Here is a 26,053-nt window from a genome sequence, read left to right on the forward strand (position 1 = left end):
AGCACTATCCAGGGCATGGTGATGTCCGTTCACAGCCCCGTAAATAAATTTAACAAATCAGCAAGCGAAGATATATCAGCAATACAAGTCTGAATGGTAAGTATCAGTCAGCAAGCTCTCGTAAAATAGCAGTGGTGTTTGCCACGTTTCATGCACATGTTATTTTGTTACAATCGAAACTCTCCTCCCATTTCAGAAGAAATTTTCCCGCCTTATTAAATGGGGCACCTTCAGTTCGACACAGAAAACACTCTAGCCTGGTTCTCGCATTATTGTCACAGTTGATTGCCATGCACTGGACTGAGTCAGGTGTGCATAAATGTCTACAGGTAACGGACAGCTTACCGATTTCAACACTGACCAATTACATGCATTTATTTTCATTGTAACTCAGCTTTTAAGAGTTCTACAAGAGTTGACAGCTGCATTTTCAGTGAAGCATGAGCATGTTTGTAGGTCTTGTCACAGGTATGTACAATCCTCCGAACACACTCCTCAGGCCCTCACTGCCCCCTGCTGTGTCCAATTACCACGAATCACAACTACACACAAAGAATCGTGAGATGTACTTTTTAAAATCATTGGCTAAACTCCACGTGATTTATGGTAATACCATTAGATTTTGTCTCTCCTATTTTTAGTATGCTTCACTCTTATATAAGTCCATTGTATGCCCAAGTCCTTATTAAAGTTCATAAAATAACTGAAGTCAAAAACTTTTTGCCTTCAGTCCTAACATAGCGCTTCTCAAAAACACTAAAGCTGAACACTTAAGTCTGGTAAGACGTTGTTTGCCTGTCAACAAAATTTTGTGAATGCGAGCCTAGTTCAAAGTTTTAATAAGACAATATATCATCAAATAAATTCAACTGAAAACAGTTCAGTTATTTACCTTTTCAGGCATTTGTATTTCAAAAATGTGGAAACAAAACAATCTAGAAAGGGGTATATTAAACACACTTGAACTTTAAACTTACATGCTACTTTCTCCACCATGTCTGGTTGACTTCTGCTGCTGGCACTCTGAGCTTGGTTGGCGAATGGCTGAATAAGCAGGGCACCATCTGTCATATAAGTACATGTAAGTAAACTGTTTACATAAACCTTTCTGATAGGCAAATCACTAAAGTAATAGACTGGTAATTTCTACACTTTGACAAAATCGGGCTGTGCACTGATTTATTTTTCATCCTGAAGTCTATTCACATTTTACACAAAGGGTTATGATCTTTCAACGGTCCATTATTAGTAAATGCTAGATAATGGGGTATCGGCAGATTTTCCTCTCAAAACAGGTGGCGCTAGTTTAAATAGGACTTGCAAGTCCTTTGCTGCGAGACGCAAAACATTTAGCGAGCTGCGGATTTATCTGTGACGTATTTGGTCAACCCACTGTGACTCCGCATTTTTGACCCTGCAGTGGAATGTCCAGCGTCATAGGCACCTCCACATATGAGTAGACTTCACTAACTTACAAAACAGCTTTAAAAGAATGTAGTCACATAGTCACATGAAATGACTATGTTGCTACATTTGTAGATCAAAAGGGTGATCAAAATTAATAATAACAGCAGAAAACCAGAAGTTCTTGATTCATAATCAAAGCTCCAAAACTGACCTATATGCTCCAGGAGCATGTCCAATATGCTCATGGCCACTTGTTTGATCTCTGTGTTTTTAGAGTTGAGGTTTGGAGTGATGTTCTGTACTGTCATGTTGATCACTGAGGAGAACCAGTCTTTGAGGGTGGGGATGATCTGTAACATGGCCTGTAGGGCAAAAAGGTTCACCTTACTGTTAGGGTCCTGTAGCCGTGGCAAAAACTTGTCAAAAATCTGAAATAGAAAATATAGACAACGTTATCCAAACAGCATGTCAGAAAATTAATAGAAGAAGTGGTTTATTTGTTCACTGTTGCTTTGTTCAGTTTTGTGAAATCCAAACTGGAAGAGGGTTTTCATGGTCACTGCATTGGCCCTAAAATTTGACTCAACACTGCATTTTCAGAGGCAAAAAAATATCATATTACATTTAGTGCTTAAGCTTTATCTTTTTCTTTATCATTCCATCTTCTAAACAAATCTCAAAGCATCTTCCTAAGATTAACAGAACTCTTATATCCAAGCACAGCTGTCACAGTTTTAGATAAAATACAGTATCTGCTCTGGGTGTTTTGCATATACACAGAAAATCACAAGTGCTGTTTTTAACGACTTGTATCTAAAACACAGAAAAGCCGTAGGAAACAAAAGAGGGGTAGGAAACAAAAAGAGGGGTAGGAAACAAAAAGAGGGGTAGAAAACAAAAGAAGGATAGAAAGCCTGCCTTGACGATCTGGTTGCCGATGATGTTGGTGTTGTTTTCGCACATGTCCAGGAATTCTGTGATCCCGCGGTAACGGTCCCTCCAATCACTGGCAGCCAGAAGTGCCAGCATCTGTTTGATCTCTTCCTGAGTACGATCGTCTGTTCGTACGACGCGTCTTTTTGTTGTCTCCGCCATCCCTGACATACTGTTGGCAATAAGGTGCAAATCTCATTTACAAAAGCAGTAATAACAATGTTTCAGGATTAACATTCTCAGGAAAGCTTTTGTATTAAGGATGTTTGCAGGCACTTTTTTTGCATTTTTATTTTTCTCATAATGGTTTGATGTTTGTCACATTTTCTCTCATGATTGAAATCAAGCAAGCAAATAAGCAGATAGCAAAGGGGTTCTCACATATCTATTCACAAACACATACCTGACTGCAGATCCACCTCGGAAAGAACTTGACCTTGACCCCTGACCTGACCTTCGGGATCGCGCTGATGTACTTTCTGAGGGCATATCACCCAAACCCTGAGAGAAAAAAAAACACAGATGTTAGTTTATACCATATATAAAACTGTATGTAAGAGTCAGTTATGAAGTTCTAAATGTAACATACACACATAAATCCTTCTATCTTATTTCTTTGTAGCTTTACTTTTAAAAGGGCAAAGAACACCCACATATGCATATCTTAACCACAAAATATTTACCTTTATTCTCAGATTTTCCACAATATCGCTGACACTCTTCAGTGTGTTAGCTGGCAGATGTTTTGACAGCATTCGGTCGAACTCCTGGTATGACATCAACATGTGGAAAATTTTTCGGCCATTATATCTGTCAAAGACAAAAAAATACTTCCTTAATTTAAATGGAAATAATGACAAAAGACACATAGTCCTTTGTGCAGACAAGGTAGAATGATACTCAAATTAAGCAGTAATAAAATGATAGACAAATATGAGAAATTGCTTACAAAAGAATGCGTGTATATTTTTCCAACCTACTAAATAGCTACTTTTGGTTTGGGGCACCCCTTTCTAGGGTTAGGTTAATGTAACTCAATTGATTCTAAAGCTAAACCCATGAAGCATCAAGAATATAAGAGTGACACATGTCTATAGCTGTTACAAACCTGGTCTCCGGAGAGCTGTCCATGACGAACTGCGCCGCCGTGGGCAGAACCCTGTCTGTGATGTCCTTCACCCCACTCAGCACCTTGCCTGGCCCCAGCCTCTCCACAACCTGCACCAAGAACAGGGCTGCCGTCTTCCTCACCGCTGTGTTCTTATGTCTGTAATGCATAATAACCATACAACAAACTGACTTCAAAGGAAGATGATTACATAAAGTAATTAGGGGATGGTAATGATATACATGTAATTGGTGTGCTAGCATTCACTTACTGCTTTCAAAGAAAATCAATAAAAGAACCCATTAAACATGATTAAGAGTACATACAAGTAGATTACAAAAAGAATCATCCTCAATTCAGTAATTACAAATTATCCCAGTGTAACTGTGACACTCACGTCGCCCCGCCAGCTATGATGGCTAGCAGCGCCCTCTGTGATGTTGTGTTCTCCACCATTAGGGACAGGGCGCGATCCACATCATCGCGGATAAAGCCATTGCTCTCTCCATTCTTAGCTAACAATGCCTTCACAACCATATCCAGGTCCTGACAACAGACCACTTTTGTTAATATCAAAGATAAACAAGTGTTAAGGGAGGTGCAAAATGCAAATATTTGTTCTGATTGTACAAACTGTACAGTGTAAAGTTATTACTAGCACTGGCAAGTCAAACTCAGCCTTTACTGGAATGATTACGCCTGAATCCCTTAGTTCTGTGCTAAACAGCAGGAAAAAGAAAAAGAGAAAAAATTAGCTACAACCCCACCAGATCCAACACTCTTAACCTGACCCTCCACTGCAACCCCCAAACTGAAAGAAACCTTGGTCAGTAGTTTCACTTACTACGTCCATTTTATTACGCAGAGACTGGAACATGTCTCCAACACAAACAACAGCCAGCCTGGATACCTGGGATCTCAAGTTTTTCACCTGAACAAAAAATATATTCAACAGTCATTATTATTACAGGTCAGCATTGAAGTTGGAAATTTCTTAGACAATGAGGACAAAATGATCAAAACGAAACTACACTGAAAGTAATATTTGTTTAAATTCATTTCACCATGGAGACAGATCTCCTCCTTGATCTACTCTGGTAATTACAAATTGCTGAGTCAGTACAAGTGCTAACAGCTGACATCCAAAGTAACCTATACCTTCTAATTTTCAAGACAGACTCAAGTAGTGCTGAATGCAAATAATTCCATTTCTCTTTCAGTTTTTGGGGGGAAGTAAAGATATGAATATGTTGTTCATTAGATGTACAAGCTATGTGAAAAAAAGAAACTAAAAATATTCCTGCTACAATTACATGTATACTGGGTAAAAAAAAAAACAACAGAAAAACAGATCAGGTGTCCCAAAAATTAGAAGAATTAGGGTAGTACACATATTCACTGTTCTCTTGGGTTTCTGTGTGGCACATGTAGGGAAGTTTGTCAGTAAATTGACTGTAAACTGTCAAAGGTCGGTGGTTTTCATAGACTAGGCACTTTTTTCTATCCATAAATCTGACTGTCATGGTATCAATGAAAAATTCTTGAGTGTGGCATAAACAATAATAAAAAAAACCCATAAATATATTACATACAAATGACACTGACATGGTTCAAGCACAATCCAATTCTTTTCATCACAGAATTTACAAGACTATCAGGTTTGCTAGTCCACACACTGTTTACTCAACTCTTTATTTCGCGCTTTCAGAACTCACCTCAGCAATCAGTGCTATGTTCACTGTGTGTAACTGAGCTATCAAAACATCAGGGTGGTATTTGCACAGCCTCCTCACAATGTTTATACCATTACATTTTGTTTCCCTGTAGAATAATAAAAATGCAGAAGACATGTGAACAAAGTGCGTGGGAAATCAATATTGGCAGGAATGCACAATGTCTAAGATCAATGTTACTTTTTACATGTCTATTAAGGTTTTGTACATTATACTGTCAGACAGGTGCGACAATAGCAGAACCGGGTCAAGGAAAGGTATCTTTTAGCTCTGCTGCAAAGATATAAGAATAGCCAGAGCAGATTTTATCCATAAATGAAAGGATGTATTTGAGAAATACTGTTCTAATTAAAATGGGATAATGATTCTTGTGGTTTGAAGTTATTTACATGTACACTTTCAATCTGAATAAATTTTAAAAACAGTTCACAGAATATGACGCTTGTATACCTTTGTCTACAAACATGAGGTAAAGTATTTATATCATATCCCTGGTGAGTAATTTTGCAATCACCAAAATCTCAGCTGTCCCACAAAGATATGAGGGGAGGAGGAGGGGGGGGGGGGAATACTGTATTAGATGTCATGCTCTAAGGTCAACTACACATTTCACAAAAAAGAGGAGGTCATTGCCTGTAAATATAATATTAAAATTCTACATTAACTGTACAGATATGAAAGCCCATGACTTGCACGACGAGTTTTGTAGTCTGTTTGCTAAAGATATCAAATTACAGGGCATTTACCAGTCTTGCTGACCCATGTATTTCATGGCTTCTCTCAGTGCGGCATCAGGGTCTCTGAATGGCTCCCAGTCCTCAGGGTTCTCTGAGGTGACCACAGACTTGGTTGAGGCCGACACTGGGGCAGGAGAGCTGTCAGAGTTTAACCCTCCTCTGTTTACATAACAATAAATTTGACAACAATTTTAATTTAAAAAAAAAAAGTTGCTGAGACTCAAATTTCAAATTTTATAATGATATTAAGTGCCCTTATAAGTAAGTATAAAGTCAGATAAACAGTAGATAAATATAGCATGCATATGTATTCTGACTTGTAACAGAGTACTAAAATTAACTTGAAAGTGAAAATGCCTGTCCTTTACATCTAGATTCAAGTGAAGTAAATCAACTGGGCGAATTTGTGATTCGGTTTGCGAATAAATCTTTCTAAAACACACATATGTTTTAGACAAATATATGCACCTGTATATACAGTGTATACGTGTATTAAAGTACATGTACTGCAGGTATTAGCACAAGATCATAAAACTTGAAACATTGATTGAAATAGGCTCAAAGGCAAAAACAAAACCAACACCACCAGATGCTTAGAATATTACTATTACTGCTTTAGATAAGGAGGCAACAATTCATGCACTTCTTTCTTTGAGTCTACTACAATGGTAAGCTACAATTTCAAAGATCAAGGCAGTCAATAAGGACTCTCAAAGTGGCAGCGATACAACACATTCATTGAAGGTATTCATAAATGACAAAACAACATACAGCTTTCATTGCAGCAATATTCTCAGCATGAATGTAATGAAGAATGGGACAGGAGAAAATGAGCAAGTATCATACATAGATACAGGTGTACAACAATGGATTTAATATTACATGCAGAATTTAACCCAGGTTGTCTCCCCCTGCACAGCACAATTACATGGTTCAACAACCAGGTCAATAAATCTATTTCTCATACATTGTGTAGCTGGTATCTGCATGAAAAGGAATCAAGCCAGGTAGGAGAGGAACAAAAGCTGATTGAAATTTTGCAAAAAAGGCTTGTATGGATATTGGCTTCGAACTGGCCTAGTTCTGTCACAGTGGTGAGTTCTAAGGCAGAGACAGATGATAAAATCTCCATTGTTTACTAGATCACATTAGCTATTGATTTCTGGCCTTTCCTTAACAACCTCCCTGACAACAAGCCCAGTATCTTGGAGCAGGTTGTCAGTAAACATCCTGTAGTCAGGCATGTGGAGTCTGCAAAGACTGAATGTTCATTGAATTATTTAATGCCATGTACTTACGTTTTTGACTTCTTGCGTGGGGAGAGCGTATGCGGTGGCTTGGTGGGTGAGGTGTATTTGGCTGGCCCAGAGGAATTTCCAGATATAGCAAGAGCTGAAATGCCAGAAAACCAATGTAAAGACAGGGTGGGCAGCGAAGACACATCGATATATTTAAGCTCAGTGACACCAGTCCTACAAATAGAACACATCGAACACTGGACGTAAATGCCAACCATGCACTTTAATGGATTCCATACCTGAGGCATTTTTACATCTAGAAATAATACCAAAACATAAACGATAAGCTCATCAATATAATGCAGTACCAACTAAATGAAGTTTCAAAGTACATGGGTTCCCAAGAAAGTTTTCTTGACAGACAAACATACATTCATGACTGCAGGTAGCACCCATTCCCCTCCAGCATACTGCCTGGTATTAACTACTCTAGCTGAGACCTGACTGGCGTGATCCCACTACACCAGTTATACACATCACAGAACCACTACACTCCATTAGACGAGATCTAATCAGGACACACCTGGCCAAGTCAGGTGAATATCCTTCTCTACACCCTGAAACAGAGGCAGTGTTTCGCTGCAGGTAACTTAATACCTCCATTAACCCTAAGTCTACCACATGTATGACACACCTGTGAGGTACCAGCCAATGAGCTGGCCCAAATGGGACCTGCTAACGTGCCATAAACGGTTAGAGCATAAAGAGTAAGGTTAATTACTGCAGGTACATGTAGGTACTACAAACAACGCCATCACGACCAGGTCACACTGACTCTGGCTCACATGTAAGGCCTGTGGCATGACCTATTCATAAGCCTGTGTAATAGATAAGGTTACCTAATACCTTACAACAGTAAACTGTTCACAGATCCCCACTGTACTTACACTGGGCATTCGCAGTCAAGCGAATCCGAGACAAACTCGGCTGACTTTGTTTCTCTTTCCCAGCCAGCTGGCGATCCACAAAGCGGTCAGTGTCATAAGATAATATGTGGGTGGAGACTTTAAGAGAATCAGAGACATCAGATACAAAACTACAGTCAGAATTCAAATCATCACAGTATATGTCCGACAGACCACTTGCATTTGTAGATGTAGAGGAGCTACTTTGATGATACTTTGGTGAATCCACGGAGCGCTGAGGAGTCTTAGAATGGCCTGTCTTCTCCGTGACAAGTGATGTGTCCCCCTGCAGGCCCCTCCTAGCAGAGCTATCTAAACTTCTGCTCCTGTGATAGTCACTACTGGTTTGACTCACCCCCCTTTCTTTCTTCCTGAAATTTTGCTCAAAGGCTGTCCTATCACTACTTGAGCTTTTTACATCCCTAACAACTCTATTCAACAGATGTTTCTCACTTTGTCGACTATCTGAAACTGAAAAGATGTTCCCATGAGAGCGTGACTCCTTGACTCTCTTGCTAGCTGATGAATGTTCAACAGTTTGGTGAATATTTGGTAAACTTGTCCTTGATTCGGCATTTTTATCTAAAATATACTGTTTCGCCACAGGTATTCGCGTTCTTCTCCCCTCAGCACTTAAAGGAAGTATCTGAACGCTAACTGTTTCAGACTTGGAATCTAAATCTGTACTTCTCTGGATGTTTTCGCCACTGTTAACATACATATCTTTCTCCACAGACCTCTCTTGTTTATTACGAGACACCGTTTCTCTTTGCTGACTTCCCCTTTTATTGCCATCTTTGTTTTGCACTACTGAGGTATGTTCAGGAAACAGTTGCTTATTTTTATTTGGACTTCTCCTTTGCAGCAGTGGCTTTTCAGAGTCTTGAATAGGACTCTCTTCTCGGTTAGACTGCACATGGCAAGACTGAGCATTAGGCAGCTTGTCATAGTTAGGCTTCAGCTTTCCTGAACCTGACAGACTGGATCTCTTGTCCTGGGATAATGGCTCATGGTAAATCGTGGCCTTATGAATATCTTCAGCTTGTGGCTTGAACTGGGAACCAGAAGAGAGAGAATTCTTCGTGTGAGCTTTTTTCTCACTTTTGCCATCCTGAAGAGGTAGATCAGGTCTGTTCTTTCCATCAGATCTGCCTGAAGCCCTGAAAGGGAAATCCCTCTCGGCTCCTGTTGGCAGACCTTGTCGTCTGGAAGCAGAGTGGCTGTTCCTGCCAACCAAGGCCTTGGTTTGTGATGGCGCTAAAGCAATGTTTCTATCCGTGGTTTCTACCTGAGAACTACATCGTCCACCCATTCCTTTACCCCATTCCTTCACCCCATGCCTCAGTTAGAGCCCTTTAGTTCATCACTGGGCCACTGCTAAAGCACGACTTGCTGATGTCCCGACACAGATTTACTGGTAACACAGCATTGTCCGGGGCAAGTGGTTTCTTATGAAGCCGTGTGAGGAAAACGGTAAATGGGCAATGAAAATCAATACAGCATCCCAAGCCGGGAAATACGGAGCTCACCAATTGGTGTTTTCCTGAACACGTGTGTTAACAGGTAAACTTAATGACCTGTCCTGTGCCAGCTAGAGGAGTCCATTGGAGGATACGTTACCTCTCCAGGCCAGATCAATCCCCCTAAACATTCCATCACAGTCAGCTTCTGACGACATCACCTTGTTTCAATATTCCAACTCCTCTGATCGACTTTTAACTCTGAGTCAAAAATCTATATCTGGTGATCTGAAAACCAGGGCACTGAGGCATTTGCATATTCACACCGTTTGAAATTCTGAACAGCCCATAACTCGCCTATCCAACCTAACTTCCAACAGCAGTACTTGTGCACTTGTCATCACCGATGCAAATGAACTGTTATGTCCTTCTCCTGGATGTCAAATGTTGCCCTGGCTTGAGGACAATATGGATTCATCCCGAAATGGCTGTAAAATAATGGTCCAGCTCTAGATGGTTTGCACTCAGTCATGAATAAAGCCATGGAGAACGACACACAAGGCCCACTGATAGGAAGGCAGTGTTTGATTTACCAGACACTGGCGTGTGTTTTGTACTTGTGTGATCTGGCACTTATGTATGACTATCAGTACTGTACCTGATGAAGCGCAGCACTGGCTAAATCTATGCACACATACACACACACACACACCAGGTGCATGTGAAAGAGTCCTACAGAAGAGAATATAATGATGCTATTTATTCCCAAACCCACACTGATGGAATCCATTTGCCAGAGATAGGTTATCTCGCAAATGTCATCAGATCAATGATATAATAACAAGTCAAAAGTCTTGATGTTCACTGCTCAGTAGTTTCAAAGCCTCCCTTTAGGTAGACATTACAATGCCTCTGATCTACATATGTTGCACACAAATATGTGTCATTAAAGTTTAACAAGCATATATTATCCAGACTTTTACTGGAGCTCAGTGCCATGACAGTACATATGTGCATGTATATCATATATGTATGATTTGGCCAAAAACAGTATACATTCCCTGCCATGTTAAACTGCATGAGCATTAATACAAATCAAAATTAATACCGAAAAAACCCAAACCAAACACTTTCTCAGATACACTGAAGGTCATTCATGATTCATGACTTACATGTACAAGCATTACAAGCAATATGAATAATTCATGAAGCACATCATCACCAGCCTTTAAGCCTGATGAAGCTTTGATTAATACACTGCAAAAAACACACTGTATAATATCAACTACACAGAGCAGATCTTTCTAAGATGTTGTTACTACATGTGCACGTAAGAAACAAGACAGACTCCAGCTGTATGTGTTTTTTTGAAATTGATACCAACCTTTCCTTTCATTCAACATTTTAATGTTTCTTATCGCACACTTCACTCGTGCAATCATCCAAGCCCATTATTATCCACAGCCTAATGTATATTCATAAAGCACATTTGCAAGATAAATCGCTCACGACCTTGTCTTTTGAGGATAGACCAAGCAGTGCACAGCCTGCGATCATTACATGATTTATGATCTAGCTATTCACATGTTACTGCAGGGATAATCACAGTCCTTTGTCAATAGCTCTAGACCTCATGCAAGATATATAACCCATATGTACTCTTAATTCATTAGAAACAACACCCTCAACCTGCCATTATACAACACACCTTCTGCCTGCTTGGTTCTCAACATCTGTCTCTATGACCTCATCCATAATGAATTTCTTCATAGCATGCCAGACCAATGTGTATTTTTGTCAAATTCTGACAAGTGTCCAAATAAAGAGAACTTTCTCAGGCCAACAGTCTCATGTTATATTAAAACATGCCGGTACATTGTAACATGCTTGTGAGTCGGCAGAACTGAACTCTTACTGCTTGCTGAATTTTTTTTCTTTTTTTTTTGTACATGTACATGTAATAATATTAACTTACGGAAAATACCAAATACAAGACAACAATGTCTCTTCCAACCATTACACATGTCTCGACAATGAAACTTGAGCCTGGTTTTCTGATATTCTCAGCACTGGAAATTTACACACTTTCAAAGTTTTGAAACCAACTTCATGTGATGTACAATGTTATATTTATTCATTTATTCTTTTATTTGATTAGTGTTAAATGCCTTATTCAACGAGTTTTCGCAGGTTTATGAGTGGAGAAAACCAGAGTGCCTGGAGTAGTCCATCTTTCTTCAACAGGTACATATATTAAGCTAGAAGTAGGATCAACCTCTAAAGCTGAGTCACTAGCATGCTAGCACAACACAAGCATCCGGGAGCCTCTCACCGAAGCAGCCGCAATGAGTTCAAATCCAGCTCCTGCTGACTTCCTTTCTGGTTATACATCCGCAGCAATGATGGTCATGGGTTTCCCTAAGCTCTGCGGGTTAGGCCCACCATAATACTGGAGGTCTTTGTATAAGTGAAATATACTTGAGTACGAAATAAAACTCCAGTCAAACAAACAAACAAAAAAATAAAAAAACAAATAAATAAATAATTACACAAACACTCAATCTCATTGTTCAAGGGTCTGAAAGTCACAGTGAGCTAGCAACTTCACCATCTGTGTACAAGTAAATTAAATGTACTCTGCAATATATAAAAAGGTGATACATTTGTGCATATACAAGTACAGAGAGGAGAACTCACTTCCAGTGTCAGCGTCGCTGTTCTGACCCCGTAACCTCTCCAGCTGACGATCCCGCTCTCGACTATCCTCCTTGTCCTTACGACGCTTGTCCACTTCTTCTTGTCGTTGTTGCTTCTTCTGCAACATTCTCTCGCGCATGCTCTTAGACATGGACATATTCAACATGTCCTGAAAATAATAAAAAGTCAACCTCTCATTGCATACAGCAATTTCTGCAACTCTGAAAGAACTGAGCCCAAAGTTTGTATTTTTTGAATACAACAAATACTAGCAGGGCAATTATTTTGGGGATGTAAAACATTTCAAATTGAGAGTAAAAATAAACAAGCAATAAAAAAGAAAAAAAAAAGAAAAACACCCCCAGCACCAATTTTTAGAATTGCTTGTGGAAGTTGCTGATGTGAAGTGAAGGGCAGATACTCGGATACTTGGTTAATGTTATTCCGTCCATCATGATTTTATCCCATACTCAAAGATCAACATTAAACAATAAACTGGCATTTGTAAGTGTCACGCTGAGCCAACTCACTACTCATACATCCCCCACATGTATCTGTTGATTCCAATTAGCAGTAATACAAGATCTAGTCAGGGAAGCTTTCAGGCCAGTAAATAGGTATATGCACACTGAGACAGTGCCTTGAGCATTCCCATGAGCAGGCTAGCCCTTATTACAACACCAGAACAATGCTGAGAACACAACCACCCCTTATGTAAACCCAGTCTGCGTGACTTCATCCCAAACTGACTACAGGGTTACGGAACTCACAGACAACAGTCAGAGAGGGACAGAATCTTATCAAGAATAGCTGGCTTGTAATTAAAATGGAGACTGGGCCAGTGACACAGGTGCATGTAGGTATCTGACTCCGAGACCATGGAAGTCTCCCACTCCAGCATACATTTACATTAACCACACCCTCAGCTTCATGTACATGTATACAGAAATGTGTGTTCGTTCTTTCCTGTGACAATACTACAAACAGAACACAGATAAACTGGCAACTGCCTATTTCTAATATCAGATTCTTGGCTTCATCAGGGCCTTCTCAAAGTTTTTCGCCTCAGTTCACCAATAAAAACTATGATTCAGTCATAATGTATGATTTAGCTTCACATTTTTATGTGGGAACCCATACAGTCTATGGAGTCCAAAAAACCCATCAGTCTTAAAGCCAGCAGGTAGAATCCATTAGGAGTCATTTTTATATCAGTCATTTTTCATCATACAAGAGCTACAATAATCAAGGATTTAGATGCTAGATAAAATAAGTTTAATTTTACACAGTTTAGCCAGCCAAAAAATTCTGTGAAGGTATTCTAATGCATATGTCCTTTACTGTCAGCTACTACTGCATAAAATAATTCTCAAATCTGTCTACATGTAGTTGCCTGCATTACATATTCTCGTGAAGCCCGCAGTTTCAACTCACTCTAAGCACATGTACATATTCTTCCTCACCTTTCCCCACCCACATCCAGTTAGTATTTGCCTTTATACAATCAATAAGTAGCATGTAGATGTGGATGGTTTAGGTAATCTGTTACCACAGTGTTGTGATGTGAACAACTAGCAAGCACTTAACCCGGCACGTATGCCACGTACCACTTTAATAAAACAGCCAAAACAGAGTGCTCTAAAGATTTCCCACAGGGAAAACAAGGTGATTTTCGTGCAACAGGGATTCTTCAGATAAAACTGCATGAAGATACTACTGTATGTTTCACCAAAAATTTAGAATGTAAATATACACTTTCAAAAGCATATTTAAGTATTTCTGTTAAGAAAGTAATCAATCTTGATGAAAGATTCCCAAGTGTCCTGATAAAGTGCATGAATCAACCAGAATCAAACAAAATGTTTAACTTGAAAAATGCTAAACCTTAGGTGAAATACAGTAATTCCCATTTATTGATTTTAATTCCCTGGACAAGGTCACAAAGTGCAATACCCTTAAATGAGTGAAATGGATTGGTTCTATAGGCAAACAAGAGTATTCAGTCATGTGTGTGACTGTTCACCGAACAAGGGCATAATGTGCAATGCCGTATTAATAAAAGACAAGTTGGTACTCAATGGTATTCTTAACCTATCAGTTCTGACTGTGGGTGTACATGCACCAGAGTTTATGGATGGTTTAGTGTTAATACCATCTTACACCTTACCAGTGGACTTGCCTCTTTGATGCATGAGGGTTTTTATTTGCCCTATGAAGAAAACCAATACATCAATACAGCGGAAGCTGGACAGCCTCATCATGATGGATGTTGGCCATCAATACCTGTCAACCATCTAAACAGTTATATCCAATGATCAATTATGCACACAAATCAATCACTTTGACATTATTGGCCAAGATTTTGTTGGTCTCTTGCCTATCATCATCAGCCTGTTTGCTTCTGCCACTGTAAATAACTGAAGGCAAAAAGGTGCGTGTGGATGCTATAAACGAAAATTGATTTCATACAGCTGAGGATCAATATCTTTATGATAAAGAGATCATAGCATCAAGCCATGACACGTTCCATACTAGGATAATAGATTATCAGACTCCGTGATCTGCCTCATGATGACATTTCACATCAAGGGTAGCTTCTACCTTCATTAACTTGTTTTTCGAATTTGATAATAAGGGAAGTTATCTTCATTTTTCGTAGTGCAGCTGACAAGTTTACATCAAGTACTTTAACAGAGCATGTTCATCTTCACACCAGAGCATGCAGGTTAGGCTACTGCTATGCAGGTCGACAGCAATTAGTAATGAGACAATTAGTTACAAGACACCTCAGTATACAATTTCTACATTTAATGCAAAAGCGAAAAAAAAAATGAGATGTTGAACATCTGATGTTCACAATATTTCTCATTTTTTATCTTCACGAAAAGTAAAAAGGAAGTATCTGGTATACATGCATAATTCCCATCATACACACAAACAACAGAAGACCGGGAAATGGATCAGTGAATGCAGTCAATGAACAAGAACAATCCTAACGGAAGGAAGGAAGAAAGGTGGGGTGACAGGCACAAGTGGGTAGGGATAATACTGTACATGCCTGATCTAAACTGTCTTCCTTTGTAGTCTGCATGTAATGAGACAATCAAACTAATAGCATGGTGTTAATCCAATGAGATTAGACCATTACAGCAGTAAAAGATAAATGTCCTTCAACAACAACTTAATACTGGCAGTTCGCACAGGGCAATACACAATTCAGAAGGTAGGCAAGGGTTGATGAAGCAGTAGCTCCGCTACATGATTTGTTGATTCTAACATCCGTAGTTTGGCCACAAAGTCATTAGAGTAATACATCTGACGTTGATTAGAGCAAAGAATAGGGGCATTCATCTTTGATTCCTCTCCTAACACTGGGCTTTTTATTTATTTAGCACAATACTATTCAACCAAAAGCCTTCCTTTTGGGAGAGACTGCTCCCTTATTTCAAATGAAAGACAGCAATCACTTCAGTCTGTGGATAAAACTGGAGAACCTAGAGCAAAACACCAGCCTCTGACAAGTAACTAATGAACTGTCCCAAATGTGCTGCACAAATTCTCAGTTTTCCAACACACCTTATGAAAAATCACCCCTGCTCCCTTTCAAATGTTGTTGACAATTTACTTAAAAGTCACCAAGCTTCAAGAACAAGGGAAGGACTAGCATCTTGTAAATTCCCTCAAGCACAATAACAAGATATATAAAACTAAGCAACATTACAGCAAAACAAGTGACATGAGCAATGCTGTTTGAATTCTTTGGTCGCATTCTGACGTCAGTACTTAATGAAAGTACAAGCAAATAAAAGAGACATGAAAAAATAACTTTGTACACAATAAACCAACTCACATCATCCAAGTCTTCAGTCTCATCTCCAGAGCTGCTAGTGTCCTGCCTATCCGATGAATTCTGTCTTACTCCTATCCCATAAATCCCAGTTGGGTAATTCTTGGTTTGCCGTAGCTGTTTTTTCTCTTGCCTTTCTGACAGCCCAGTGCTGTTCCCTGATTGGTCAGATGGGGAGGTGTCAAACATACCTGAACACAAATGTCAAATGTTGTTTAAACAGTTTAAACTCTTACTTCAGAACATCATTTTAAATGATATATAAGTTTTATGTCCATTTCACACGTGAAGCAAAGCAAAATATTTCCAAACTTACACATATATGATAAATAATATGTGCAAAAAAGCGAAGCAATGCGGTGTAATAAATACATATATATAAAAAAAAATGAGAGCATTAATATAGTTAAAAATCTGCTTCAATATGTGCCCCAAATTGCAAAATCTGCAGACTCAATAAGATCAAACTTTTTGCCCTGTGAGAGAACACATGTATACGTATGCAAATTAAGAGTGTTTTGTTGCTACGTCATAAAACATGAGTATACTGAATAAACAAATCCATTACAATAACACTTGTTTGCAAGAGTCCTGTGCACACATCAATGACACCATAAAATGGAAACTTACAACACCATGAATAAAGACGTCATATACTACAATATTATACATCGTACGTTTAATGACACTGATAAAGGTTGTGAGGAGTGAACACAAGTTTAGAGATTCACTTTATACATACATGTAACAGCCAGATCATGTTACTTCAGTTCAGCAAAAGAGCGATTTCCCAACATTATGAACCATCCAGGTTTAATGCACAGGTCCACTTACAATGTTTGATAGCAGAATAGAACACGCCCAGGAACCTGTTTCGCGAGTAATTTTCTACACACTTGCACATTTTAAGCTTCATTTAGTATCCTAAGCAATGAGCCGTCTACTGTTTATTATGAATATTCTCACGTATGCTAGGTCACCGAGCTGGGTTTTACGACTTTATTGTCTGGATAGCTAAGAAAGTTAAGATTCCTAGCCTTCTCCCTGAGACACTGAAATGTTTAAATAGCCAATTATTATGTACTATGCTTACACCATAAACTTTCCATGTACACATGAATAATACCTCTGCGATCTACACGTACCCTGGAAACCCATGTATGCATAACACCACAATAGATAGGTGGCTATCTGGAGCAATGCGCAGCAAATGGAAAGGACTTGCTAACAAAGTGATCAAGAAGCAATAAATATTTAACTTGAACTACATGAATGATGAGTACATTTTACATGTATTTGATTTAATGAATGTTAAAGATGTATATACATGTATATGCATTTGACATGGATGTTCCCAAGTGTTCATAATACATGTATGTACATGTATTGGTTGGAGAACTTGAAAACCACAGAATCAGACTGGTTATTCTTCATAAGACATAAATACTTACAACAATAATCTTCATCAAAAATGTACTTTTCACACTGGTGAACTCATTCAAGGAAGACCAGCTTATGTAAATGTGGATTATCAAAGTGCTTTGGAAACACAAGAGAATAGACATTTTCTGCTTGTGACCCACGTATATGTGTTTTAAAGGAATGCACTGAGCTTAAGTACTAAGTTTGTCAGACCAGGTACAGTACATGTACTTGGAGGAGGGTTACAGTTTCCTCAACAGCACTCGCCAGTTTCCAACATCTTAGTGAAAATGTTCTTGAGTATAGTGTAAAACCCTGGTCTAATATGAATATGGGTTTATGTGTCTGCATCTAGAAAACCGTTTTAGTATAATAGCTCTGATAGGCAATAAACAGACAAATGGACGCAGGCATGGCAGGGGCGGACTGGGGCACAATGGTATGTCAAGCAGGGCAGCTGTTTTCAGACATACCTCTTCCTACGACCCCAATCTTGTCCTGACTGGGAGCTCGATCTTCCTCAAAGTCAAGAGCACCATAACTGTGCATTGAGGCCACGCCCAGGGGAGAGAGGGAGGAGCCTGTGGGGCAACATATATAGTCATCCAAAGTGATACATCACACACCACTCAAGATGCAGTGGTTAGTCCCATGGGGTTTAGCTACACGGACATTCACATCCAGATCAACCCATTACCACACTTACTGTAAATGACCTAAAATTCGCACATGACAAAATAGCATATTTTCCCTGACTCTGATAGTTGTCCTGATCTTAACAGACAGGTGTTATGAAGTTTGTTTGGAAGATAGGATAATATTTGTAACATGTATTTGCCTCTAAAAATGAGCTATTTTGGGGTGATTTTTTAGGTCATTTACTACTAAAACTGCACCCAAACTGTACATTTCTTCAACAATCAGGCAATCACCCTGTTACCAGACAACAAGTACAGAAACTTACAACTGACTGTCTACAGCAGAGATCAGCATACAGACATACACATGTGAGGGCTACAGGTGAAAACGGTTGGCCTAAATGCAGATATCCTCTGATGTGGGGTTATCAAAAAGCAGAAGTTTTCTACAGTAGCAGTTAGTTTAGTAAAAAGCATAAAACTTGGAGGAAAACATCTAGTTTACTACAGTGAAAGTGAGACATGATAATATAACAAGACATAAATACTATGATGTGACTATATGAGTAATTGATTAACACAACAATAGAAATGTGCTACAGAAACATTTTACATTAATAACCAACAACTTGTGGAACTGATACAACAAAAGCCACAGATACAGGTATGTGTACAAAACCATTACTGTAAAGTTATCATCAACAACAGTGTGCTGGGAAAATGCCACAAATCTCCTGATTAGGAGTTCATATCATCCAAGACATTATCAAAAAGCTTTGATCAAAATTTTGATGGCATAATGCTACTGTCAAATATTATCCTTTCCTGTAATTTTTACATTATAGACATGACAAAGCAGAACTAAAATTCTGCCTATGTGTACCAAGATTGTTTTGAATTATCATTGCAAAATGAAAACGATCTACATGTCACTCATTCCTGTAATGGCAGTTCTACTGATTTACGATCTATTTTTATGACTTATGAAAATTGGAAAGTTGAAATACTTCAAACAATGAGCCAAATTATTTTTCTGAAGAACTACCAAATAACTGCTCTAAAACAAAAATCGGTTTGTAAGATTTAAATAAGTGCAAAATGTGTTCTGATAATCTACTTTCAAAATAGCAGTTTAATTGTTTGAATTTGCTATATCAGTACTGATAAATATTATCAGACATAAAGAGTCCAAAGCCCTATAACATACTACATACACTTGTCTACATTGGTCAGTTTTCTACAGCAGCTACTTGTGGGATTATTCTGTTACCAAAGGAAGTACATGTATGAGGCCAGAACTACACAGGCAGGAATCAGTAGGAGGAAAAGTTGGAAAAATTGAATATTTTATCCATGTAGCCATTTGTAAAATGTTCAAATAAAAACAGCTTCTCTACATGCTGAAAATCTCCCTTTAAAGACTTTGGTTTTAACTTCTTACTTTTTGCATAATTAATTTTCAATTTTAAAAACATTATACATGCCATATTTTATACTGTATAAAACAAAGTTTCTTATAATGCCCAAATATTTTTTTTAAGTTAACTGCAACACAGTGTCATTGTTGTATTGTAGTTTTACAAAATAAATAAACAAAATTTCACACACACGTAATGTGCCATGGATTTTTACAACACACAATACATGTGGCTATACTCACTAACCTTTAGTAAGTCTTCGTCGGTCTCTAGCCTTATTGTTGTAAGTGCCCATTTTAGGGTCAGCTGGAGAGCCGCTATCCTCCCCATATCCTCTGCCAACAATCTGAACATCTGAGCTTCTGTTAGCTCTAAATGTCACCCCACTGACAGGGTTGAACTCAATCTGATGAGTGCTGTCTTGTTTAACAGGTTTGTCATCATCCAAGGGTAGAGAACTCTTCTTCTCTTTGAGAGATCCAACACGTGCAAGCTTGGGCTTGGCTTCAAATACATTTTCAGATCTTTTTCTAAAAATGCAAAATTTTGTACATGTAAATTTAAATTCTTCTCTTTACAGAAAATGGATATTCCTGCCCTTCTGCAAAAACTGATAAATATCACTACAATGGAAAAAGCAATGCTATATTTATCACAAATGGTTAGACCTGGGAAGTAGTGAGTTTCATTATATCAATTTCAAATCAGGAAGAGATCCTACTATGCTGAACCATAAAGTATCCCACATGAAACATTTGGGCACTCAGGTACATGTAAATGTGATTATGTAACAAACTTGTAGCTGTAGCTGTGTTACATTAAAATACCAGCCAATGGTTTCCAGTTGTATGATCCATGTTCAAAAACACAATGAAAGTACTAATAATGCCAACAATGTAAGGAATCCCAGAACTCAATAAGGCAGATCATGATATGCATACTAGCATATCACATTATGTGCAGCAAAAGTAAAAATGGTTCCTACCCTCCCCGTCGGAAAGAATCCCTGCTAGACCAATCAGACCAGTCATCTCTGGTGGAGGCGGGGCTATAAAAGCCACTCTCAAAGTGGAGGTCTGACAGCGGTGGACTCGGAGAACGTGAGCTCATACTCTGCTCTTTCTCCAGTTTCTCAAATATCTTTGCTGCTTTCTTTTTGGAAGCGCTGTTACGGATTTGACGAAGGGAGCTCATCATCTGAAAATATGTTGCACATTATAACACCATTGATAAACTAAAGCACATTACATGTATATGAAGGGTGTGAAATACATCCCAACTGTGCTAGCCAGACTTTAACTCTCTTAACTTTTTTTTGTGATATGAAACACAGTGGTTAAACAAGAAAACATTCTTTCTGACCAAGTCATTTGTCAGTATTTTCAAAGCAGAGCCTAGTCACTCCACCAATTACACAGCTTCACATCTTCACAAGGTTGTCACTGCGCTGTGAATCAGTCAACCCTAAATCCTCGACGCAGATACAATGCAAGTTATGGCATATTAGAAGAATGTTATTTTACCATGACAAGTTTTTTTGTACATCTATGTCCATACCAGAGCAATACATTTCAGTATTGAATGATGTTTTCAAATTAAATGTAAAGTAAAATGTCACTGGTCAAATTTGGTGTAGATTTAGGTTTAGGGGGCTCTCCCACTTCACGCTCGCCCGTTCTCTGACCACATTCATCACAAACATGCCAGACAACTGGACCTACCTCAGCCTGATTCTCTAGGTCAGCAGTTCCCTCAAGGGATGGGGCGTAGGCGCTGTCTCTGTCCTCATCACGAGGGGTCTGGTACTTATCACCAGACGGAATGATCGGGGGTACCTTGCTGCGCTGAGTGGCAGAGCCTCTGGCCAGGGTGGGCTTGAGGGGGATGGGCGTGTCATCCTGTATATAACCATCTTTACCTGTAACCACCAGAGCATAGGAAACTATGAGAACATACATGTAAGTATAAATTATTACGTGAACACGGAGTAATCCTCTGTTAGTGACAACCAACTACTGATCTAGAAAGGGCAATTTACAGAAATGTCAGATGTCCTTAATAGAATAATGTGTAAAGAAAACAGCTACCTTGAAAGAATTCATGCATGACAGTTGTGCCTGAATGTCTGTATGGCAACCTTATGAAGTTTAAAACTGTCAACAGACTTATCCCATCATCTAACACAAAAACTGAATCATAAAGAATAAATTCATGAAAGAATACTGCTAATATCAATTAATAACCTAAAAAAAACATGCACATATATGTAGTACACAAAACAAAATTCTGAAAATTTAAGCACTGCAATACATATAACTGTAATTCAGCACAATATTTCATTGTTAAGCAAGAAACGTAAGAAAAAAAAAATCAACGTTATTTCAAAGAATGAAACTTCACATGTTAGTACAGCATTTACTATGATACATGTGTCATCCAAATCAGAAAAACAACAAATACATGTATGAATTATACACTATTACTGTGCATGGCTAGGCAGAAATTCAGCATGCAGTGCAACAGGTATGTTCAACTCATCAGTGTATTAGCAGTGTATTAGAGTGTTAAAAACAGTCATAGTGACATACAGATTGCCTGTATACCTTTGGGCCATACCAACTGGAGTTTCTGGAGGTGTAACATCATCTGTTAGGATGAAGCAGGGCAAGTGATTGACAATATTGCTGCTGACATTGGCTCAAAGGATGGAGGAGAAAAAGGCCTTAAATCATGCAATGGACACTCAAAATCACTAATTTGGTATTACATATATACATCAAGAACTCCTGCAATCAACCTATTTGTAGCTCATACAAACCTATAAAGAACACACATAAATAGGTGGATAGAAAAACAGTGAAGGCACTTCACATGCAATTCAAGAGGCAATTGGTTGCAGCATATCTAGAGGGTAATTTAGAACAAATGTTCATGCAGGACATCTCATGCCTGATGCATGGTTTGGTGGACAGGACCCGTTACTGTACTCACCTGGGATGGGCTCCAGTTTGGTCTTGGTGTGTCTGTGCGAAGAGACAGAGGAGCCTGTGTCCCAGGATGGGTCTGTCAACAAAATATCAGCATTATCATCAAAGCTAGCATGGATTTATTTATTGGATTTGTTGTTCTATGCTATACCGAATAATTTTTCACTTTAGACATAAATATGATGGCGGTTAGTTTCATGGGTGGAGGAGACCAGAGTGCTCTGGTCTGAGCCACCAAGACTAGTTACTGATGAACTCTGCCATGTGTAATGTCTTCAGTGATTGCTAGACTGAGCAAATGGTCATACAAATAGCATCACTCACTTGTTGTCACCATGGCCCCACCAACAGTGAAAATGGGAGGGGGGGGGGGGAATCAGCTGGCATATAAAAATGCATGACTTAAATATATTTCTAACCTGTTCAGTATAACTGTGCTCACATAATGTTCATATTTTGCTTTGTGTTCTTTAGCTTTATGTACTGGATAAAAAGTTCACAAATGTCTAATTCAAAATATGTCGATTTTGCCATTTTTGGACAAACAGAAAAATATGATGTTACATATAACAAACAATACTTAGTTATGGCCCTTGATCAAGTTAGACACATTGTGTAATCTGAATGTTGCACATTCCTCAGTGATATGGAATTAGTACTGTTTTAGCACTTACGCTTGGTCTAGCAGGGATCCTGTGTACTTTGGGTGCCATGGAATGTTTGGAATTGAGTATACCACCAACGTTAACATTATCGTTGTGGAAAATTAATATGGGTCTGAGGTCTGAGGCCATAGAGCCCATTGAATTATACCACTTACAGTTATCCTCCCATAGTCATGGGCCATAACTGTGTATGGATTCCCCACTATGAAAACAGATTATAGATTTTAGCCTACCTCTCTGGGTGTAATCATCTTCATATCCTCCATGCCTCAAACTGCTTGTTCTCTTCACCTTGCTTATTCTTTGAGATCCTGCAACCATTCAAATGACACAGCTGTACATGTGTATATCACCTGATTTACATTATATTTGAGAATGCTTTGAAAACTGAAAGTTATTTTAACTGTGCTTAAATACTAAACCCTTTGAGCTTTCACTCTAAACAAAACAGCTCCTACCATTAGATAGAGGATTATCTTCAGTCCGTGGTCCTTTCTTGCCATCTTGTATACTTTCCTCTCCGCCCCAGGTCATACGGGGCTGTATAGGGGGGGCATCATTTGTCTGGTTGTTCCGCACGCCCTTCAAAGATAAAATAGCAACGTCATTTTATTATGCGAGAGTCAAATTTATTTATTTATCTATTTAACTGTTTAAGGTCATCCTCAAGAAACTGTTTATTTATAAAATGTTTAATGGTTAAAACTTTTATGGGTAGAGGGGTATCAGATTCAGGGGTGAACCATCTATATGCATCTTCAGCAAGTCAAAACTTGACTATCTTTCCACAAATGATGAACAGATTTGCAAGTCATCTTTTTTTTGTTCATCTTTAACAAACGCAATACTGCAATTACAGCCCTTATGTGCAGTCAAGAGCTAAAGTTTTTACCAAGAAATCCCCTCCCTAAAGTCAAATTGTCAATTTAGCATTTACGTACTTTATTACATACATACTTTTACACGTACATGGCTTGTAATGGTCTCAAATGCTCATTATTTAATAGCCATCTGTTCGTCAATAAATCCACATATCCTATAAAATCCCCTAAAACAATGTTCTGAAGATACATACATGTACATATATCACAAAAACTGACAAATTATTGAAATCCATGGAAATCACATGAAATTCAAATTCGTTTATTTCACTTTTGAAGATGTTGCCAACAACATACACACACCCTTATAACCTGTTTATGAAAGCTTTTAACTGTTGCTGTTTACACATCCTAGTCTGATCCTTAAAATCTGAGGTCACATATTCATTCAAAGGTCATCAATCATAGGACTGGCATAACATACTTGTTATGTATACATGTATGTGCCAGCACAACTGCACAAGTCAACCTACATTCCATGGGAGGTAACTCAAAACCTGAGAGTGATAAACACAGCTTTAATATGAACAGCGCCCTGCTTAGGAGGCACTATTATTCACAATATTAGAGTGTCGTCATGACACACCTTCCATAATGCATGGTTGAAAAATACTTGATGTTTGCACAAAATATGCAATATGCTCCTTCACGATCTACATGTATAATAAACTGATGACACTTTTACTTAATAAATGTGCGTATGTAATGCATAATGTCCACTATGAGTCAATGCAGTAGCCTAGCAAATACTATAGTAGATGTACATGTACTTTATTACAATAGAAGTATGAGGGTCCTTAAGGAAAAATTAGAGTGTTGTTACAAAACCTAGGAGCTTTCCTGTACCGTCCGCATAAACAATATGCCAAGAAGAAATTACAGACAGAAACACCTGATACTCAACCAAAGATTATCACTTCTGTCCTGTTTTCTCAAGGACAATGTTTCTTTCAACCTGGCACTTGGTCTGGGCGATCTTGTTTTAGCACAAGCGTCTTGTTTTAGCAGTCCTGCTCGTCCTTGCCTTCGACCTGCTTTAGGCCTTGCTGACTGTACTGACATAAAGGAATTTACTGAACATAGCAGGGCCTTCTGATTTATAAGAGACTCTTTCATGCAGATTTCAGGAAGATGTTTTCGTAATATATCTGACTTTGCCAAGGAAAAAGAAAGCAATGTCACAATATTTTTCTTCAAGCAATGACTCTCCCAAGGCAGTTTTCTTGCCAGCTCACCCTGACAGGTTACTGCAATCTCCTGCCCAACTTGTACGCATTGTGACACTGGCAGCTGTTCTGAGTTGTTCTCTGACAATATAGAGCTAATAGGTTTTTTGACGCTTTCAGTGCTAGTGATTGGTCAAGTTCATAAGGGCTTCTACAACATGGCTACTCGGAGTGAACTGTCCGTCAGTGCCATATCCCCGATGTTGAACTTCATCTTTTCGGCTTTCAAAACTTTATAGAATTTTACATATTTTTCTATGATATATAGTGGACAAATTTATATTCACTTAAATATAATTGTCATAAATATGAAAGCTCAGCACCAAACATCTACATGTACCTGTACTTTACAAAAAGTAAATAGATTAATCAAATATTAGAGTGCCGATCCTAGTCTCAACCATAATCTGTTTCAGACACAGTATGCATATTGTACAGTGTATGTATTTGACTTGGACAGGTAAATTTCCAGCAAACTTGGCTAAGTTCCAAAGTCAAGGATCTTAATTTCAAAGGTACTGCTCTTACAGGTACACATGAAAAGTCACCAGCAAACGAAAGCATATTTTATTTCCTGAACCCTAGTATATCATAACTATAGCTTTAGAAAGCATACCTACATGTGAAATTGGCTAAGGGTAAGCACATACATGTCATCTGGTCAAAAAGATTTACCTTGATCACATGTGCA

The 26,053-nt window shown here is 38.5% G+C and overlaps 1 protein-coding gene across 3 annotated transcripts in view; it reads right to left on the minus strand.

The window, feature by feature from the left end:
- The window catches only part of LOC135466421 (TOG array regulator of axonemal microtubules protein 1-like), a 40,947-nt gene that overhangs the window by 6,238 nt on the left and 8,656 nt on the right, over positions 1-26,053 (minus strand). For 2 of the 3 annotated variants that reach the window (XM_064743877.1, XM_064743876.1), the window contains 20 exons: positions 23,714-23,837; positions 23,489-23,566; positions 22,595-22,666; positions 21,325-21,521; positions 20,589-20,800; positions 19,850-20,133; positions 18,021-18,128; positions 16,129-16,316; positions 12,279-12,447; positions 7,217-7,310; positions 5,928-6,077; positions 5,164-5,269; positions 4,293-4,379; positions 3,846-3,994; positions 3,449-3,607; positions 3,024-3,150; positions 2,744-2,841; positions 2,326-2,512; positions 1,619-1,835; positions 978-1,064 (listed from right to left, as the gene is read on the minus strand). In XM_064743877.1, the coding sequence (XP_064599947.1) occupies positions 978-1,064; positions 1,619-1,835; positions 2,326-2,512; positions 2,744-2,841; positions 3,024-3,150; positions 3,449-3,607; positions 3,846-3,994; positions 4,293-4,379; positions 5,164-5,269; positions 5,928-6,077; positions 7,217-7,310; positions 12,279-12,447; positions 16,129-16,316; positions 18,021-18,128; positions 19,850-20,133; positions 20,589-20,800; positions 21,325-21,521; positions 22,595-22,666; positions 23,489-23,566; positions 23,714-23,837 (2,893 nt within the window). The remainder of the gene's footprint in view (positions 1-977; positions 1,065-1,618; positions 1,836-2,325; positions 2,513-2,743; positions 2,842-3,023; positions 3,151-3,448; positions 3,608-3,845; positions 3,995-4,292; positions 4,380-5,163; positions 5,270-5,927; positions 6,078-7,216; positions 7,311-12,278; positions 12,448-16,128; positions 16,317-18,020; positions 18,129-19,849; positions 20,134-20,588; positions 20,801-21,324; positions 21,522-22,594; positions 22,667-23,488; positions 23,567-23,713; positions 23,838-26,053) is intronic. The other variant, XM_064743878.1, reaches the window with a different exon arrangement.

The sequence above is a fragment of the Liolophura sinensis genome, chromosome 6 (genome assembly GCF_032854445.1).
Source record: "Liolophura sinensis isolate JHLJ2023 chromosome 6, CUHK_Ljap_v2, whole genome shotgun sequence".
In the NCBI taxonomy this organism is placed as follows: Eukaryota; Metazoa; Mollusca; class Polyplacophora; order Chitonida; family Chitonidae; genus Liolophura; species Liolophura sinensis.